This window comes from Cibotium barometz, chromosome 50 (assembly GCF_041138505.1).
Source record: "Cibotium barometz isolate CiBa-2024 chromosome 50, ASM4113850v1, whole genome shotgun sequence".
NCBI classification, from domain to species: Eukaryota; Viridiplantae; Streptophyta; class Polypodiopsida; order Cyatheales; family Cibotiaceae; genus Cibotium; species Cibotium barometz.
In genome coordinates, this window is record NC_141095.1 from 24832737 (window position 1) to 24853346 (window position 20610).

Below are 20610 nucleotides of genomic sequence, written 5' to 3' on the forward strand. Positions count from 1 at the left end.
TACATGCTGATGTGTTCATCCATATACTGAATGACATCTGTAAAAGCATCCGCGTGTAGATGCATTGTTGCACGCACATCAATTGCTCCCTCAAACATAGGGACGATCTCATCAACCCTATGAAGTAACTCAAGCTTTCCTAGCTGTGCAATAAGTGCGTCAAGTAGAGGTGCCATGACTATGAGTGATTGCAAGAAATAGAGAGTGTGTGATACAGAAAGGTGTGCGAAATTGAGAGCAAGTGTTAGGAGAGAACGATAATTGTCAATTGATGAAAATGAGTAAAGTATCGTTTATAAATGGGCGACCTTGTTATAAAATTTTTAAAAACTTTTAAAATTTTTAAGTACCAAACAATTTTAAAAAAATGGTATGCGAAAGCAAGAACGTATCCTTCCATCGCAAGGTCATTTCCAATTTACTAGTGGCTCAAGCCACAGATGCTTGTGTGACCAACCTTACACTATCACAAAAAAATAAAACTTGCACAAGACAATTGAAAAACCTTAATAAGATAGTGAGGCAAAAAAATTGAAATTGTATTTACTTCAATTCAAGATTACATATCCAGTGGTTATCTGATAGCTACACAGCCAAGGAAAGTAATTTCTCTACAAAGAAAAGATCATTCCTGCCTTTTGCGCACTACTCTACCATTGATTATCAAAGCAAAATCACCACTCAGTGAGAATCGAAGAACTAAGTAGTCACGTAAGTTGGCAAGGGACCAGTCATCATTCACAGTAACATCTTCTACATCCCCACCTTGCATGGATATATGTAGCACACCCTGTTCTGTAGAGGTTGTGTCGGATCTAACGCCTCCCATTCTCCATTTGTAAGCTTCCATCGCCTGTAAGGAAACGCAATGGACAATTGTTGCTTGGCAATATGATAGCGCATCACAACCTTCTCAACTATTACTCCGCATCTGATGGTGTCTCCATTGTGTTGAACAACTTTTTTATCCCATGCAGGTGATAAGAAACAAGTCAAAGCTCTCTCCCCCTTTGCAATCCATAAAGTTGGGGTACGATGTGTGTCACTTGTACAGAACAGGTACACAAAGAGGTGTAGAGGTATGAAGCAGGTTATGGTTGCTTTGTGAGATCCATATGTGCACTTCATAGCATTTTGCACCTTGCTTTCGATCTGCAAACAAGCCATGGCCACTAAAGCATTGTTTGGAATTGGCCATTCAATAGATGTGAGAGTTGGCGTAGGTTTTGGAACTAATTTTCCAGTACCATTTGCTGTCGTGGGAACCACATATGTATCCTCATAGAAGAAGATGTTTCGTGCAAGAAGTTGTGCAGCTGGACACCCTCCAAAGATTAAACTACCAAGCTCCACATGGTATGCTTCAAAGGTTCCTGAAATTGCCTCCATAGGCTCCCACTCACTATAGTTTGAGGGAAAAATATCTACGCACAGGAACCCAAGAACAATCAAAGCAGTGCTCAGTATACCATTATTAGCACACAATTGATTTAAAAACAAGAATATAAAGTGGTGAAATAACTTACAATTTGCAGGAAATCGTTGACGTTGGTCATGGTCTGCTAGTTTCAGCTCTGTTGCCTTGTAAACATGTTGGACCTTGGCTAGCTTTTTTCCATCACGATCTTGTTTGAGCTCCAATATCCGCCCTTTCCAATGGTGACTTTGTATATCAACGTATCGCTTTGACACCTTGTGGGTTCCTCTTGTACTAGGCTGCATCGTAATCCAATTCCACTTCTCGTACTGTTTGATGTTCCAGTGCCCATCCTCATCTTGACCACTGCTACAAGAGAGAGATTGAATACTGATCGGAGGCCTTCGAGCTCTAGAAGAAGACATCAGATGTATATATTAGAGAGATTATAAACCTTGATGGCAAAGGAAAATAGAATGGTGAGAAAAAAACTTAGACTAGGGAGATGTATAAAAGAGAAGGAGTTGTAGAGCAAGTTCCAAGGGCTTGGCTGTGCTATTACTGCACTTTGAAAGAGGATATTGGAGGGGGTGAGAGGAGACAATGAGTAAGATTATGATAGCCAAAGCATTTGCAACTCAAGCTTCCATAGCTTGGCTCCACTGTTACACTCTGTAAAAGGAGGTTGGACAAGGTAGAAGGATGAAGTAAGGAAATGTAAGTGAGGATCAAACTTCCATAGCTTCTGAGAGGAGGTTGTAGATCAAGCTTCCATGGCTAAGCTCTGCTGTTACACTCTGTAAAAGGAGGTTGGACAAGGAAGAAGGATGAAGTAAGGAAATGTAAGTGAGGATCAAACTTCCATAGCTTCTGAGAGGAGGTTGCAGATCAAGCTTCCATAGCTAAGCTCTGCTGTTACACTCTGTAAAAGGAGGTTGGACAAGGAAGAAGGATGAAGGAAGGAAATGTAAGTGAGGATCAAACTTCCATAGCTTCTAAGAGGAGGTTGCAGATCAAGCTTCCATAGCTATAGATCTAGGTTTCTGAGTGAAGAGAGAGGTAGATCAAGAGGTAGATAGCTAAAAGAAGTAGTCTAGAGAGTGAAAAACGCCTTGCTATGAGAAAGGGGGAAGAAAGAGCGTTTTGGAGGGAACGTGGGAGAGAGGGATAGTGGAAAGTGAAGGAGAATGTGCATTGAATGCATGGGAACTCGTTTTTGGGCCTCTATCACTTTAGAGACCTTACTTAATGATGGCTGCAGGCTGCAGCTATCCTTTTCTATAAAAAATAGAGGAAAAATTCATATACGTTTTAAATTTTTGAGTTTTAGTTGATTTTGAAAATTTAAAAAGAGCCTATTTAGCCTATTATTCTAAGTTTGACCACTACCTTCTAGGCTCTTACAAACCATTGGTTTCAGTCCACATGTAATCTCCCTATTTGTCTATTTCTTAATCACCTCCATTAGGCAATGGCAAATTAAAGGGCCCAAAAAGACTCCATTGAGTTCCTAATGCATAGACTCCCAAGGGTAGGACTCTGAACTGACACTCTGTTACGTTCCCATCTAGACTAAACTGAATAAGGTCTGTCTCAAGGTGTGTGAAAAGAATCTTTCCACTGGCCAATTCCACTTGCATAGGTTTCCCTGATTTTTAATTTAGGACGAATTTATGCTAACATCCTATGGAAATAAAATAATGAGTACTGCCTAAATCAATCAAAAGCTTGAATTGCTTACCACCCTGGTACTTTGCTGGAGTCTGGAGGACTGAAAATTGACGGTCGGTTATTCCCTTGATGCTCTATTGCGACATAGATTTGTCCTTTTTCTTCTTCCACTTCCTCAGCTATAGTGATGGCTCTAGCTGCTGCAATCTGAGGTGAAACTCTCTCTCTTTGGTTTCCCCAATTTTGGGAGTTTGGAGACTACTTTGCATGGAGGCTGCAGAGGCTGAGCTGGCACTCTTCTGGGGTTACCCTGATTTTGGCACGGGGGACCCTGATTGGTGTACTGATACGAAGGAGTCTGTCTCTGAACTCTGGGACCGTGGCTTCCTTGTCCCACAGAAGGAGATGGGCAATCCTTGAGTTGGTGTTGCCCAATCCCCTAACATCCGCCGAAGCACCTGTGTTCACTTCAAAGCTCTTCTTCCCTTTGCATTCTTGAAAGAGCTAGAGTTCCTGAGAGAGAACTTCAAGGAAAGGTCTTCCTTCATTCCTGAAACTTTCCGACTCCAGATTTTGGTTGGGACCTTGGTGTCTCTTTAGAGGTGGAAGGTTGGAAGAACTTCCCAGTGTCTGGAATCTCTTGAAGGATGAGGGAACTGGCTTTGGCAGGACTTTAACGATGAAGGCTTTGGCGAAGCCTTCACCATTCTTACAGTTTCTTCCATGGAGACTGGTTTGGCATTCTTGACTAAAGGTTCGTTCATTCCTCGAATGAACCTGGCCATAAGTTGCTCTTCATCTAGTGGTGGGGTGAGTACTTGAGGAGAAGAGAAAATGCCTAGTGATATTCTTCAATGGTTTTTCTCCCCTGGTTTAGCTCTAAGAATTAATTCATCTTGGTTTCTAAAAATTCGGGGGGACAAAATCTCTTCCTTAGATAGGCTTTAAGATCATTCCAGGACTGGGTATTCCTATCCAGATGGTTGGTGTCGCAATGGTTTCTCCATGCCACCCTGGCAGTTTCCACAATTTTCAGCCTAGCGAGAGCCATTTTGCTCCTCTCCTTGTATCCGCCGGTGACATCAAAATATTCCTCCATTGCCTTGACCCACTTCTCCACAGCCTCGCCCAAGTTCTCTCCTTCACCTTTGAAGGGTCCTAGCTGAGTTCTGTGAAGAGCCTTGTGAACGTCGGGGTCAAGCTCTTCTTCATCAAATGAGAGGATCTGGCTAACGGCCACGGTTCCCTCGCCTCATGATTTTACCAAAAATGATACATTATTAAATTTTTTATTTGATTTCGTCCACGAGATCCTAAGACTTAAGAGGTTTGAAAAATAATTTATTAAACAAGATAAACGATCTTATTGGAGATCTATGACATATGTCCGAGCAATAGATTTTTCTTCATCAATTCGTCACATAATAAACAATCACTTATACAACATGAAAGTTTTCCACAAAACATTTTTTTATTTATAAAAAGGTTGTAATATGTACATAGAGCATATCGGTTCCAAAAAGTCAAAATCTCCTAGGGAGACGCATAAGACGGCGATACTAGGCTATAGACATGCCCTGATACAAATGTTCCCTTACTACCAAGGGAGCTACTATCTTCTCCTTATTAGGAATAAAGCGACTAAGAAGTCTGTAGATATGGCAGGAAAGTCTGAAATCTCGAGACATAGGATCATATAAAATAACACCATGTATCACTTTTAGCCTCATTAGAATCATGGCCCCAATGAGATATTTTTCCTCAGCATCGCGTGGTGCTGGTCGCAAGAGGCATGGACATACTGCTGTGCAAACCACTTGTGCTGCCATCTCTCTGTTGGGTCTGGGAAATATAAATCCTCAAAATGGCCTGCGAGTCTGGCTCGGCTCGTTCGAGTTATAGCGAAAGAGATGAGATGTTCGAAGGCAAAAGCAGTCATGTCTTGTGAGACTGGGTGAGGTCGAGAACACCAGATAAGTGTGGAACTTCCATCTAAAAAACAAATTCTTTGATTAAAAATCTTCATTAATGAAGGTTAAGGGATGAAAATACAATACGTAAATGCTCTTTCTGAGTTTTTATTATAAATTTCGGATAAGAATTCATTTGTCCTAATTAGCTTTCAACAAAGCTCTGATGCCAGTTGTGAGACCCTCGCCCTCTTCGCGGTGCCCCCTCTGAGGGCATTGGCGGCGGAAGCAACATCAGCCTCTCGCGTGGGGCAGGGATCCACACTTGGGGCCTCGCCCACCACGGATATCCGAACAAGAGACTAGCTCGACGGTTCCTCCAAAACCAAGCCCGAAAAACTTCCCTCGCCCGGAAGGCATAGGCGAGTCTGCCAAGAAAATCATCTAACGAGAGAATTGATTTAACGAGTCAAAGTCTTAACTATTCAAATTGATCTAACCTGGTCCATAGAATCATCGCTTTTTTCCTCCTTGAATGAGGCACAGCTATTGATTCCCTCCCACAGAATAGGGGTCTTCCTAGGACTTCATCTAACTAACATAACTAACCGCAACTTATTTGTATCGCAGGAATCCCCCAATCCAGCCTAACCCCAACTGGCCCATGGGTTAGACAACTGCCCAATCACTGTATTGGTGGGATTCCTTTATAAAAATTTGGTTATGTTTTGCTCGGGTATCGAGGAAAAGAGTTCCCAGGCCCCCTAGCCGACGTTTCAAGCAAAAGTCAAGGTAGGCATACCACATACACACCCAATATGAAATTACCATTATAATAGATTCTCTTTAAAACAATCTTTCAATGAAAATCATAGTATTACTGAACATAATCCTCTAAAATTTTGAGTCCATTGTATTACAAAATATATCATCTGGACTCTTCATTGAAGACCAGTTGGTCAACCAACGAGATCCAATATCAAAATTTGATTCACAAAAGTCATTCTTTTCAGTCCATCCAAATCTTCCTCGACGTACACATGGGTGTCCTAGCAACCGCGAGCCCATGCATCACCTAGTCAGAACCCGCTAGGATCCTACTTAGGTGTCCTAGCACTTCACTTAGGGATCGCTTCATTGGTCCTCGTCCATCGTATCGGAAGTGCACCATTTTAACCATACCGAGGCTGGTGTCAAGACCTCGGCAGGATTTTTCGCGAGCGACGTCCCTCGACGACTCCCCGCCAGCTGTTAGAACGAGCCTCTTCTTAGTTAAGCACATACCAAATGCTTCCTCCAGCATTCTGGCGTAAACGAACCTTTAAAAAAAACAAAGGTTCTATGCAACTAAAATTCTCGATTTGATATTGGTTTCAAAAAACCCTTTTTCCTTAATCCATATTTTCATAAATGAGAATCATTGATCTCTCATCGGGGTAATCTACCTGTCATTTGACTGGATGTCCAACTAGATTCTCGGTGATTTCGATCAAGGGAAAACTATGCTAATTCAATGGTAGCCTATTCTTTGTAATTAAGAACTGGAATCGGTCACGAGGTTTTTGGTTGATTCAGATCGAGAGATGGACGAGTAGTTTACTAGCTGTCCCTTTCACAGTCGTGGTCCAACCAAAATTATTCAGTTTACTTCTAACTTTGATTCCAAGGATTTTCTTCAGATAACATCTACTGAACTTCTAAACATAAGGAAATTCCAACTTTATGAATTTGATTCCTTCCTAACCATACTAGATTAAGAATTGGTTCTATATGAGAATATCTAATTTTTATAAAAATACTCTTCTAATTTTGGATAAATATCAATTTGGTGATTTATCCACATAAAATAACTAAAGATATTCTTTCTACTGATGTGATTTATCAACCCTAATTCTCTAGGTGGAATTATGATGAAAATTGCTCTTTTGTCACCAATATTTAATTTAAACCTTTCTCTACTTAAATACCACAAAATTTCTTCTTTTAATTAAATACAAATATCCATTTTTTTGAATATGCTTAAATTTCCTCTTTTTCTCATTTAATGATTGAATTCCAAATGTCATGGGAATTACTCTTTTATCATTTAAACATTTCTCATGCATAAAATAAGCATGGGTTAGGACTAACCTTAAGGGTTAAGGTTAGGGTCAGGCATCCAAGGGTCACACATGAGAAATGGAAAGTCAAGAGTCACTACTACATGTTAGCCTAATACCGGCCCTTATACCGACGTCATTGAACGGGGTCTAAAAAAGCCCCGTCATCGGTATAAACACCGGTATATGCGCCGGAACGAGGACATCGGTATAAGCGTCGGGAAAAAATACCGACGCCCATATCGGTGTCTATACCGAGGTGTCACCGACGCTAATACCGACGACTATTCCGGCATCTATACCGACTACTATACCAGCACTTATATCGGGGTGTATACCTGCCCCTATACCGACGGCAGTACCGGCATGTATACCGGTGAATATACCAGTGAATATACCAGTGTATATACCGGGGAATATACCAACGTTGTACCAGAATTTTTTTTTGGGCAGAATAGTGTTGCCTGGCTGCCTGCAATGAACAGGATCAACAACAGCAAACAGACAGCACCATTCTGTCTAAAATAGAGCACAAAAACAACTGTGCTCGTTTTTTTATTTTCTAGATCGATAAACAAGAAATTAAATTAAACATTAATACTCAAGAATGTTTTGATTATATACCATTAGTTTGAAGGTCATCTTACATCATGGTAATGCCTCCCAATTGACGGTCTCTCCTTCTTCTTCAAGCATCTCAAATAAGGCCACAAGGCCATGTTTGTGAGCGTACTTCTCCTCTCGCCTACTTGGTGGGCGATTCATGGCCAACTCCTACACAAACGATTAACAATTATAACTTTTAGAAATCAACATTTAGCCCACATACATACATTTACATAAATAAAATTGCTACAAATACTTACGAATTCATGGCGCATGGTTTCGTAACCACCACTCCCAAGATGAGAAGCCCCTACTGTTTGGAGTCTTGCCCTTGCCGCCTCTCTTTGTTGTTGAAACCTCTCTGGTGTCTCTGTGAGCTCCTGAGCAATGGCTTCCCACTCCCTGTCATCTAGCCAAACAGGTTTCTCTTTCCCCTCTCTAAATGCATCCCTCGCCTCTGACCTACGATGCCCCATAAAAATGCGAGCTGTATACTGTATCCACTCATTAGAGACGACATTCATAGGGTCAGATGGCTGAAACTCTTGCTTTATCTTTGTATTTATATAAATTTTCTTCCCCTTATCTTGCTGATCCCATTTAGTCATGACAGAGTCGTGAAACTGTATAGTGCACAATTGTCGAATGCATGTCTTCATTGCCTTCCCTGCACTATTCATTATTGGTGCCCCATCCCTAATTGTGTATATCTTGCTGTTGTCATGGTCATGTGCACCCCAGGGAGTGGAAGGTGACCCTATGGATGTGCTATCAACAGATGAGAGCGAAGGACGACGCTCACGTGGTGGTGGTGTCACAGCATCTGTGGCACTACCACCACAACAACCTCCCCCTGAAGACCTACTACGTGAGCACTGTCTATGTGAAGAGGTGGTAGATCGAGCTGTAAGAGGAGTGGAAGGCTGTGTGGTATGAGGTGTGGAGCTGCTGTCGTACCCACGGGTGTGGGAACTGGCGTCGGGAAGCCAGATGGTGAGGCAGATGTCCCTGCTCCAGAACCCCAATAACTCTGAGCCATGGCTCTCTGCTCTGGAGTCATGGACGAAAGAAAACCATATAACTGCTGGGGACTCATGCCCTGCGGTGTAGGATTAAATGAGAAATCAGGACTGTAGTCGTAGGGCGGTGAGTCACCCATGGCCTGTTGGACAAAAAGCCATATGACAAACTTGTGCGAAATGAAAATTACACGGTAAACAATGAAAGAACCATATGACAAACATTAACAATGATAAACAACAATGGTAAAACTATATCAACTTGCACCTACAGTAGTAATTATGATGGTAAACATTAACAATGGTAAACATTAACAATGGTAAACAATGAAAGGACCTTCAACGTCATAAAATCATTACAAATATGTCATAACTATTTGCATAATCATTAAGATACATCATTTTAAAAATCATTATCTATTCTATCATCCTCATTAAGATCAGTAGCCCCAAAGAGATCTATGTCTATGTACATTTTAGCATCCTCATCATTAAAAGTCCCTTGATGAAGGATGTCCTGATCATCTCTGTCTTCTTCCTCAACATGTTTTTCAGCTTCCTTGGTTTGCACCTCTTCATTTGGATCTTGCTCTAGTTGCTCCTCTTCATTTGCTTGCTCCTCTTCATTGTTGATATCGGCTTGTTCTTGCTGCTCTCCACCACCCTGTGCATCCACATCACCTTGTTGTAGCTCAAATTCTTCAAAAATTTGCTTACTGCGGCGGGGGCGACTTGAACCACAAATAGCCAGCGTGGATCTTTTGGATCCACTTTAAAGACAACCTGCTCACAATGCTCTAGGTGCACAAAAGTATCTTGTTGATCGGTCCATACCTTTGTGGAGTCCACTTGGATGAGGCCACTCTTGTCTCTATGTACAGTTGCATGTGGCCCATTCATGATTACCTTGAACCACTTCACATCAAAGATAAACAACTCAAAACTTCTGAAGCCAACCTTTAATATATCTTGAATGGTTCCAAAGTAATCAAGCATTCCAGTAATTGTGTTATCATCACTTGCACTTGCACGACTTTCTTGAACAAAACTGTGCTGTGACACCACAATCAAAGGTTGCTCTTCTTTGGTCTATTCGTTCTACTCGAAAATGACATCCATGTGACCAAAACGCCCCATATTTGTGATACTACAAATAGCACATAAAGATTGTTGATGGAGAAACAAACACTGAGACATGTAGAGAAAAAAAAGAGAGACATGTAGAACTTAAACACTTACATGCCAATTGCATCCTTTTGTAAGCTCCTCCTCCTCCTCTGTTATAGTTAAACCAGCACGTTTGGCTTCTAAAATTGTAGCTTCTAGCCATCTACCTGTGGGAAAGTCCGGAAGAGCTTGCATACCTTTTGGATATGGGAGATTTCTTGTAGTGCGATTCCTTCTGAAACTTAAACGATCTTGTACTCGCTGTCGCTTGAGAGCTTCATATGTCTCAATCCACTTCTCCATTACATGAGAGTTCAAGATGCAAAATTTGTTGATTTTTTCCCTCAAATTGTTATCCATCTTTCTCTTAATGCCTTGGCCTTGAGGTTCCTCACCAATGACTCGCCTGTTAGACTCTTGAGACCATAGTCGAGGTATCTCTGGATCTGAGGAACTTAAATATTCAGTGATGTAAACAAGGGACTCTTGTATCAGCCACCCTTCTGACATACTACCCTCTGGGCGAGCCATTTGGCGAACAAATCCCTTTAATGTCTTCATAAACCTCTCCAAAAAGAACATCCATCTTGAATGGACTGTTCCAGCAACTGCAACCTCATCTACAACATGAACTAGCAGATGCATCTGGATTGTTAATAAACTTGTAGGGAAAAACTTCTCTACCATGCAGACTGCCTCTATGGAGTTTAAACGCGCTGTCTCCAAAGTGTCTCTCTTTATCTCTTTTGAAGAAATCCAGCGCACCAATGTGCCAATCTTATAGATAGTAGCTCTAATGTCTTCAGTGAGGCAATCTTTTATTGCTATGGGTAGCACAAATTGTAGAAACTTGTGCCAATCATGACTCTTGAGGCCACTAAGATCATCATCCTTTGTAAATGCACTTTTCAAGCAATGCATACAACCTGTAGGAGTCCGAAACTCTGAAATTGTCCTCTTGACGTGTTGTTCCTCCAGCTTACTAAAAACCCATGGGGCTCTTGGAAGTAGCACCTTTCCATTGGGTCTAGTGCGAGCCCACAACTCTTACATGCAACCAATCTCTTCCAAGTCATCCCTTTGGCCTTTAGTCTCTTTTTTTCCTGTCATGGTCTTCCACAGAATGTCAGCTACATTCTTGAAAACATGCATCGGGTCAAGCAAATGGTTTATAAGGAGATCACCCCAATAGGGGAGTTGGTGAAAGATAGAGAGCCTCTTCATCCCAGGACATGCCAAGTTGCCACATTCCTCCCATTTGTTCTTCCAATCGCTTGCCTTCAATGCACTTGGAGGAGGTCTTCCTAGATTACCATCCCGCAATTCATGATTTTCTGGAAGATACCTAACATGTCCTTGGTAGACATTCTTCGTAATGCTTTTGAGTATCTTGAATCAAGTCGAGGACCACATACAGGACATGCATTGTAACCCGATATAGACAAACCTGAGCATTCTCCATAGCCAGGCCAATCATGCATTGTCCACATGAGAATACCTTGCACAATTGTAAGTCTTTGGCCAGTCTGCTGCTTTGACATGTCCTTCACTTCAATTCCGTTCCACAAGGTGCGTAACTCATCAATAAGTGCCAAATATACATCCATGTTCTTCACCTTGTACTTTCCTGGAACTATTAATGAGAGCAACAAATGACCTTTCTTTATTGCTAACCATGGCGGAAGATTATAATTCACAAGGCAAACAGGCCATGTGCTCCATGAAGAGCTCCTTAAACCAAAAGGGTTTACACCATCCATTGCTAGGCCAAGACGGAGGTTTCGAGGTTCTTCCTTAAAAGCCGGCCATTTCTCTTCAATGTGTCTCCATACGGGTGAATCATCAGGCACACGCATCACTTCATCTGTGGATCGAGTTGTGGCATGCCATGTCATCAAGCTTGCTATAGATTTGCACCTGAACATGCTTTTTATTCTTGGAATGATTGGAAAGTGCCTAAGAACCTTTACCGAGAGACAGCTTCCCCCTGAACATCTTCTCTATATCTGTTAGAGCCACAATGGGGACATTCTTGCAAATGCTCATATTCATGGTGGAAGAGGCAACAATCATTGCGACAAGCATGAATATTATTGTAATCCATGCCTATGGATTTCAATAACTTCTTGGCATCTGCACGAGATGGAGGCATCTCGTTGCCAGGGGGCAATATCTGGTCTTTCAAAAGCCTGCAAGTGTGGCAATATCTGATCGTTACTATTAAGATTTAGTCAAATACAAGTTGAAAATTTATCATTTCAACAGTAGGTGTAATCTCCAAAAAAAGTCCTTACTTGAATAGTTCAGTGACACTTGTATTAGACCATCCAAAAATTGACTGCAAATTTAGCATCGTAAGAGATGCACGCAATACAGATATGTTGGCACCATTGTATAATGGAAGGCGTGCAAGTTTACGCATGGCCTCTTCCTCTGGTTCATAATTTGACCGTTGAGAATGTCATGGTTGATGATCTTCATGTTCATGCTCCTCGAAGAGAGCTTCTTGTTGCTCGATGAAGGCATCCAACATTTCTTCCATTGGACCTTCTTCCATTTCCTGACCTTCTTCCATTCCCTCAGGTGCTGTTAATTGAGCTCCATCTGTCACTCCCTCCTGCGATATCCTCATCCTTTGTTGGGGACGAGAATTCACAGGCGCAATGTTGTCAAGATGCGGCTGCACACTTGCTTGGTTGTACGATTGAAACCGTAAATTTTGCAAGCGCTCCATTGGAAATATGCCAGCGTCATGAACATGCTGGTTGCAAATCCTTCGTTTTTGAAAGATTTGGTACTTACATCGCATGCATGGACACGCTATTCTCTCTTCAAGATTGAGAGGCTCCATCTAGCAAGATAACATATATATGTAGCTCATTAAATACAAATCATTATGCATTACACAAAGCATTATGTAAACCATAAAACAGGGCTTCTTTTTCCCAGCCGTGAGGGAGATTTTAAAAATAACATTTAAAGCATCAAACGGGCTTCTTTTCCCCAGCCGTTGAGGGAGACTTTAAAAATATTAAAAAAAGCATCAAACGGGCTTCTTTTCCCCAGCCGTTAAGGGAGATTTTAAAAATAACTTATACATTAGCTTATCTTCTCTCCATAAAAAATTAAGAAGGTAATTAGAACAAGGATGGAGAGAGAAGCTATCTCTATTCATAAATAGCTATTTATAAAGGCCTTATGCAAAAATCTATATGCATAGATTCTGTAAATAGAGCCTACACATTGAGCTCTATGCATAGAAGCCTACACCTAAAGCTAAACGCATAGAGCCTTATGCATAAAGCCTATGCATAATGATCTATACATAAGCTTATGTGTAATGCTCTATACGTAAGTCTTATGCAAGCTTTATGAATAAGGTTTATGCAATCGTATGCATAGTAAGGCTTGCAAGCCTTAAGTATAAGCTTGCATAATAAGGCTGCAAGACTTATGCATAAGCTCTATGCATAAGCCATATGCATAAGTCTTATGCATAAGCTCTATGCATAAGCCATATGCATAAGTCTTATGCATAAGCTCTATGCATAAGTCTTATGCATAAGCTCTATGCAACACTTATGCATACGCTCTATGCATAAGCCATATGCATAAGTCTTATGCATAAGCTCTATGCATGTCTTATGCATAAGCTCTATGCATAAGCCATATGCATAAGTCTTATGCATAAGCTCTATGCTATAAGCCTTATGCACTATGCTAACCCTTAATCCCATCACCCAATGGTGTAATAAACATGATCTTGTCTTACATGGATAAGAGATCTTACCTTGATAATATATCTAAACTCTATGAATAAAGAGAATACCTTATGCATAGAAAAACATAGCATAAGAAATATATGTTATATGTATAAGAGAGTATAAACATTCAAAAAGCTTATGCTCTCCATCCATGCAAGGCACTCTACATCAAAAAAAGCTTTATGCATAAAAACATAACGCATGTGAAGCCTTATGCATAAAGCTCATCCATAAGATTTATACATAAAACATTATGTATTAAGCTTTATTCATAGATCTTAATTCATGCATTCAGCTAGATTCATATAGCTCTATGCTTAAACTTACAACCTCTATGTATAAAGCCTATACATAGAGCATATGCATTAAGCTTTTATGCATAGATCTTAATTCATGCATTCAGCTAGATTCAGCTAGATTCATATAGCTCTATGCTTAAACTCTATGTATAGAGCCTGCATAAGCTTACAAGCCCTATGTATAGAGCTTTCATAATCTTACAACCTCTATGTATAAAGCCTATACATAGAGCATATGCATTAAGCTTTTACAAGAAGGCTATGCATAGAGCTTTCAACAAAAAGGCTATGCAAGCTCTATGTACAATGTCCATGCAAGCTTTCAAGAAACCTATGCATAGAGATTTATAAGCTTGCAAACTCTATGCATAAAGCCTATGCATAGAGCTTATGCATAGAGATTTCACAAGCTCGCAAGCTCTATGAATAGAGCTTATGCATAAAGCTTGCAAGAAGGCTATGCATAGAGATTGCAAGCTTATGATAGGTTTTATGCATAGATCTTGAATTAATCCTATGTATAAGATTACAAGAACCCTAAACTAACCCTAAACCATAAAATAGGGATGCAATAATACGTAGAAAAAAGCATAAACAAGGAAAATCGAAAGAGGGTCTACCTCTTTTTTGCGAAGCTGAAGGAGAGGATTGGTGAAAGATTGGTGAAAGAGCTGCAAAATAAAATATTAAACAAAATAATTAGTAAATTAAACACAAGAAAAAGAACTAATACAAAGTAATACAAAACCCTAAAATCTCTATGCATGCATTAGGAGATCTATGCATACATAGAGAGCTCTCAACATGCATAGAGAGCCAAAAAAACACAAAACCCTAAACGTCCTATATCCTAAATTAAAAAGCAAAAGCAAGAGCATATTAGTAAAAGTGGAGAAGGAGAAGAGGAGAAAAGAGGAAAGAAGGAGAAAAGAGGAGAGAGGAGAAAAGAGGAGAAGAGGAGAAAAGAGACGACGCATACCTTCTCTGCAACGCTGTGAAAAACAGAGAAAATACGCTCTCGGCTGTAAAAAACTTACGAGCATCGGTATGTGCATCGGTATCAGCGCCGGTATATTCTTCGGAATGTGCGTCGGTATCAGCAACGGTATATGCTTCGGTATGTGCTTCGGTATACCCGACTTGTCTCCTCCAAGATTACGACAGGCATACCGACGTTCGAAATTTGCGTCAGTATTTTAACGTCGGTATGCCCTCAAGCTCTAGTAGTGAGTCACTTGAGGGCCCTCCTATATAATAGGGGCATGGGGCACACTCAAGGGGGCCTGGGGAGCTTGGAGGCTTGGGGATTATGCTATGGTCTCTTGTGTAGAGGTCCATATCTACTCATCTACCATTTCACACTATAGCTACATGCTATTGGATTGGAGTTATACCTCTTGATGGTATGGGACATCAAGGTAGAGGTATGATGTATTTCATTTATAATTCATGTGTGCATCCCTTGGGCTCGGGGGTGGTTGGGTGGTTGAGTTTATGCTTGATTTATGCATAACAATTATCTAGAGAGATCTTAGGGTTTTAACAGTGGTATCAGAGCAATCTCTAGTTAATTATTGTTGATTTCTTTATGAAGTAAATTTTAATATTTACTAATAAAAATGTTATTTTGTTGATTTGTGTTGATGAATTGCACATGGATCATCGATATGTTGATTGGAACGTGTGTTACTACAATACAATGACGAATCGACGTTGCGGGGGAATTCCGTGAGTTTAATGCTATTTTTTTCTATTTTTTATGGCTAAAATCAAGCATTAATGAATTTTTTTTACAAAAATATCACATATTTTATGCTGGATATTTTTGGTAGAATGGATTCCTTGAATTTCTAGAATTTTTAGAAATTTTTTCTATTTTTTTAGGAATTTTTTGAGCATTTTTATGATTAAAAATGTATTTTTATACATTTTTGTGGGTTTTTTCCGCGGGAATACGATCAAATTTCTGTCAATTTCTACTGAAACTCAGTAGGGGAAAGCATGTTGATGCATGAGATGCTCTCCTGTGTGCGTGGGACTCTCTCCACCTCTCAAATCTGATTTTTCTTTCTTTTTTGCGTGAGAAATTCTCTCAAAAGGGATTTTTTTTAAAAATATTAATCATAATTAATGTTGAATTATGATTAAGACTAATTAAAACAGATTAATTAAGCATAATCAGCCTCCTCTCTAAACAGAGAAGGAGAGGGTGGAGAGGAAAGATATTGGAGAGGGTGGAGAGGGTGGAGAGGAGAGAAGAGTGAAGAGAGCTCTCTTCACTCATCCTTCTCTTCTCTACGCGCAGGCGACCCCGCGGGGGGGGGGGGGGGGGGGGGGGGGGGGGGGCTGCGCCCCCTAAACAATCAAAAGCTTATAAGCTTAATTAAGCTTATTTTCATTTTTTTTAATTTTTTTTAAAAAAGAGTTTTTATTATTTAAAAAAAGATTTTGGAGATTTTTCAAAAAAAAAAGCTTGGAAAAAAAAGCCAGAAAATGTGAAATGTGAGGAAAAGTATCTCTGAAAATTTCTAGAAATTTCTTCTTGAAAATTTTTGGCTTTTCATCTTTCGGAAAACCTTTGGCTTTCCGTTTTCCCGAAACCTTTTGGCTTTCCGAACTCCAAAAAAACTTTTGACCTTCCGTATTCCGGAAACCTTTGACCTTTCACATTCCGATTTTTTTGTCTTTTCATTTTCTCGAAACTTTTGGCTTTCCGTATTCCGGGAAAACTGTTGGAATTCTGAAATTTTTTGACCGTTCGTATTCTAAATACGTTCAAGGTAATTTAAAATTTTTAAAAAATTCTTGAAAATTAGTGAAAAATTAGAGAAAGGTTATTTTAAATTTTGAAAAAATGTGGGGTTGGTGTTTGGCATGTGGTGTGTCCATTCGGGCGCCCGTGACTATTCAAATTTCTTTAAAAATATATTTTTTGACTCAAAAAATTAGAAAAATCCATTAAAATTATAAATTTTCATTGGATTTGAGAATTGTAGGCAGAATTGGAAATTTCGTGAACGATGGGATTCTCAGGAAAAATTAGGAATATTCTAGATATTATTTTTAGAAATTCTAAAAAATGGTATTTTTAAAATATCAATGGTATTTTGGCAAATGTAATTGCTAAATTTTTTTTGACAAAATATAGGTTTGGAATGCCATAAGAGAGGTTTGGTGGAATTCAAAATTATCATATTTTGAGGACCTATAAAATTAAGAAAAATTAGAAAAAAATCATGATAAATTTTTTCTCGAGAATTTAATATTTTTGAGGGTTATTTAATGTTGAAGTACGTTTTCTCGTGCTGACATTAGATAGATGCGGGTTATTCGCATATTATTAATACGATTATACCTCATATTAATGGATATTTATGTTTGGATCAATTCTAAACGATGTATTCATGATTTTTTACCATTGTTTAGCCATTCTTTTTTTTATAAAAGACTTGTTCCTTAATTTCTTTTGATGGCTATAATTTGCATTCAAAGTGTGTTTCACCTTTGATACTTTTCCATGATAATTTATTTTGCACTTATTTAAGTGTGGTTTGTGCTTAATTTCTTAAGCCTCTATCATGGGTTAGTTGATCGGTTTGTTTTGGTGGATTTTTATTGGATGTTTTCCAAGTTTTATATGGACTCATCAGGTTCTGCCTAGATCACTTATGTCTAGGGTTTTTTTATTGAGTGCTACACACATGTATTTCACTTTCTTACTTTGGAGTTTTATTTGAACAACACAACGTTCATATACTCCGGATTAATGAGTTGGCCACCTATTTTAATGCTTCTTTTGGCATGATTAATGTCCATTAGATGGTATGCATTGATTTTTATGATCAACTATGGTCTTTATGGATTCGAGGAGCTTCTATGCTTTTATCCATGGTTTTATAAGGATCTTTTGATCTTTTGAATAATTACATGTGCTTTGAAGGTAGCATTTGCCTTTGTTTTTTGCACATAATTTGGAGTATATTTCTTATACTCTTGTATATATTCTAACTCGGATACTTAGTTGCTTATATATCTAGGTGAGTTATTTTTCTACCCTAACTTTATTGTGTTTTGGGCAGTTATCATTAGAAAGGCGCCAATAATTCAATTTCTTTTCTAAATGATGTACTCAGAAGGAGTTATTCCTTGATATAGTCTCAAGTATATAGAGACAGGTGTAGTATGTGAAAGTCTGTACAAGGCCATCTTATTTCTTTTATACAGGATTTTATTCATATTTTCCTAGACGGCATACTAGGGAGTTTCAAATTATTAAGGTATGTATGGGTGGTATCATGGTGGTATGGGAAGCTAGTGATCCCTCACATATATTATCTTATGGGATAATTTGGGCTCAAGATTGTTGCTTTGCTTACATCACTTAGCATGTTGACCTCAACATTCAAAGACAATCTTATTTTCTAAATTCACTAGAAGGCATTCTTTAGATAAACTTCTTTTATCTATAGCCTGCATGTTTTTATGAGGAAAATCTCGTTGGCATTTTCACTTGTTGAAATCTCTTTCTTTAGAGTTCAAACAAGTTTATCTTGTTGTGTTCGAATAAGGAAATTTGGATTCTTCCTTTGTTGGCATTTCTTTCTCTAGTTCCATACTTTAGGTGATTTACACAATCAACCTGATAGGTTTACAGATGGACGTATATAACTCATCGAGACGTTGATGATTCTCTATGTTGATATGGGTAACTCGAGACGTCGATTATTCTATATGCAGATGTGGATATGTTGGGGCGTCGATGAATCCCTGGTTTCTGCTGTTATAATGCCATGTTTTCTTACTTTATTCCGAATGGTTTACAATGAGGAAGTTACTTTGAATGTGAATTGCTCTGATCATCCGCAGTAGTCTGATGGGCAAACAGTGTTGGATAGGTGTCATCTCCAGATGGTTTCACACTAGTGGCACACTCTTTAGCCTCTAGGCATTTTTGGGATTTATAGCATTCATTTCCATTTTTTCCTATTTACACACATTTTTGGGTGGAGAAAAGGGTGGAGGAACTTTCCTATATATACGAGGCATTGTAGTTCATTTCTAATCAAGTTGGCTAGTGGTTCATTGATGAGTTCTTGAGTACATTGTCTCTTCTCTCATCTCTTCTTTCTCACATGGTATCAGAGCAAGGTGGTGGCGCACATAGAGCCTCCTTATCCTTCTTCCTCTCTACCTCTAGTCCTCTTCAACAACCCCGCTTTCAATTACGTCTTTTCATTCTTGATTATCTGCTAAACGGATATGTTTTTGAGGATTATGCCCGTAGGACCTACTGGAATCATCGTGGTCTACAACTTTGCAGAAGAAAGTTTTCGCAAATTCCTCACCGTTTTTGAGTTATTCTTCACACACTGCCTGCATGCAGAATTTCTGCTTGCGTTTTTTGCAGAAGCCCTTATATTCTTGATTATCTGCTAAACGGATGCGTTTTTGAGGATTGTGCCTACTAAACCTACTGGAATCATCGTGGTCTACAACTTTGCAGAAGAAAGTTTTCGCAAATTCCTCACCGTTTTTGAGTTATTCTTCGCAGACTGCCTGCATGCAGAATTTCTGCTTGCGTTTTTTTTTGCAGAAGCCCTTACTCATCATCCTTGCACTCATTCAATGATGCAAGAGGCTTCAAACCAGCCCTTTACCATCCTCTACAAGTGTGTTTTTAAAGCACTTCAATCCGAGTCCTACAACTCTACTTGCGGTGAAAACATTGCCAACTAGTTTTCCCTACATGCGGTAGCGTCTTTTTTGGAGGCTCTTGTGGAGAGATTTCTTGGCTGCGTTTTCATCATCAACTTCAGCCCTCTTCATGGTGTTTTGAGGTACATATTCATCCTCTTTTCTACACCTTTCTATCGGCTGAAAATTCCACTTTGCTACACACTCTGTGTTTGCGTTTTTGTGGACAATCAACTCCTCCATACTCCTTCTACCTAACGCTACATTCTCAGCCCTCTTTTGGTGGTTTCTACGGAGTCTATTGGTTCATATATCGGCTGCGTTTTGTGGCTGCGTTTTTGCACTATCTTTTTGCATATTTTGGAGATACTTCCTTGGTGGATAGCCCATCTATTGGCTACGTTTTTTGGAGGTATAACACTTCTTCGCTTGTGTTTTCCCACCCTCCACTCCCTATGGGATCTCGGAAGTCCTCTACTCCAAAAGACAAAGGCAAACTTGAAGATACTATGGATCCTACATCTCCTACGACGGGTTGGACCGGCAACTACTATAACGAAAGTTGGTGCAATTCCTTCTTCGGTAGGTGCTTCTACTTTCCCTTTTCCGTCGTATCCATTACCTTCTACGGATCCATACACTCTTTCTTCTTTGTCCTCTATGCCTTCCTATCCACATACTTCTATGCCCTCTATGGTATATCCCCCTACATCATCTATGCCTTTTATGGCAACTTCATCTACTATGATTCCTTCTTCTACTACTTCCACTACTACTCCTCTCCCCACTCAATCATATCAGCCCTTTAACCCATTCACTCAATCTTTGGGCCTTCCAAGTCTTTCTGATTCACAAAAGCTTACCCCAAACAACTACCACACTTGGTCCTTGTTTATGCAACTTCTTTTGGAAAGCGCCGGGGTGTGGTCTATAATCACTTCTCCTCATATGGTGCCTTCTCAAT

General features: G+C 39.6%; 1 protein-coding gene across 1 annotated transcript; it reads right to left on the reverse strand.

Moving 5' to 3' along the window:
- Positions 1 to 7745: 7745 nt before the first annotated feature.
- On the reverse strand, positions 7746 to 8227 carry LOC147609969 (uncharacterized). The gene is made up of 2 exons (XM_086787234.1): positions 7964 to 8227; positions 7746 to 7871 (listed from the first exon to the last, which is right to left on the reverse strand). The coding sequence occupies exons 1-2, from the start codon at positions 8225 to 8227 to the stop codon at positions 7746 to 7748; spliced, it is 390 nt and encodes a 129-aa protein (XP_086643360.1).
- Positions 8228 to 20610: the final 12383 nt, after the last annotated feature.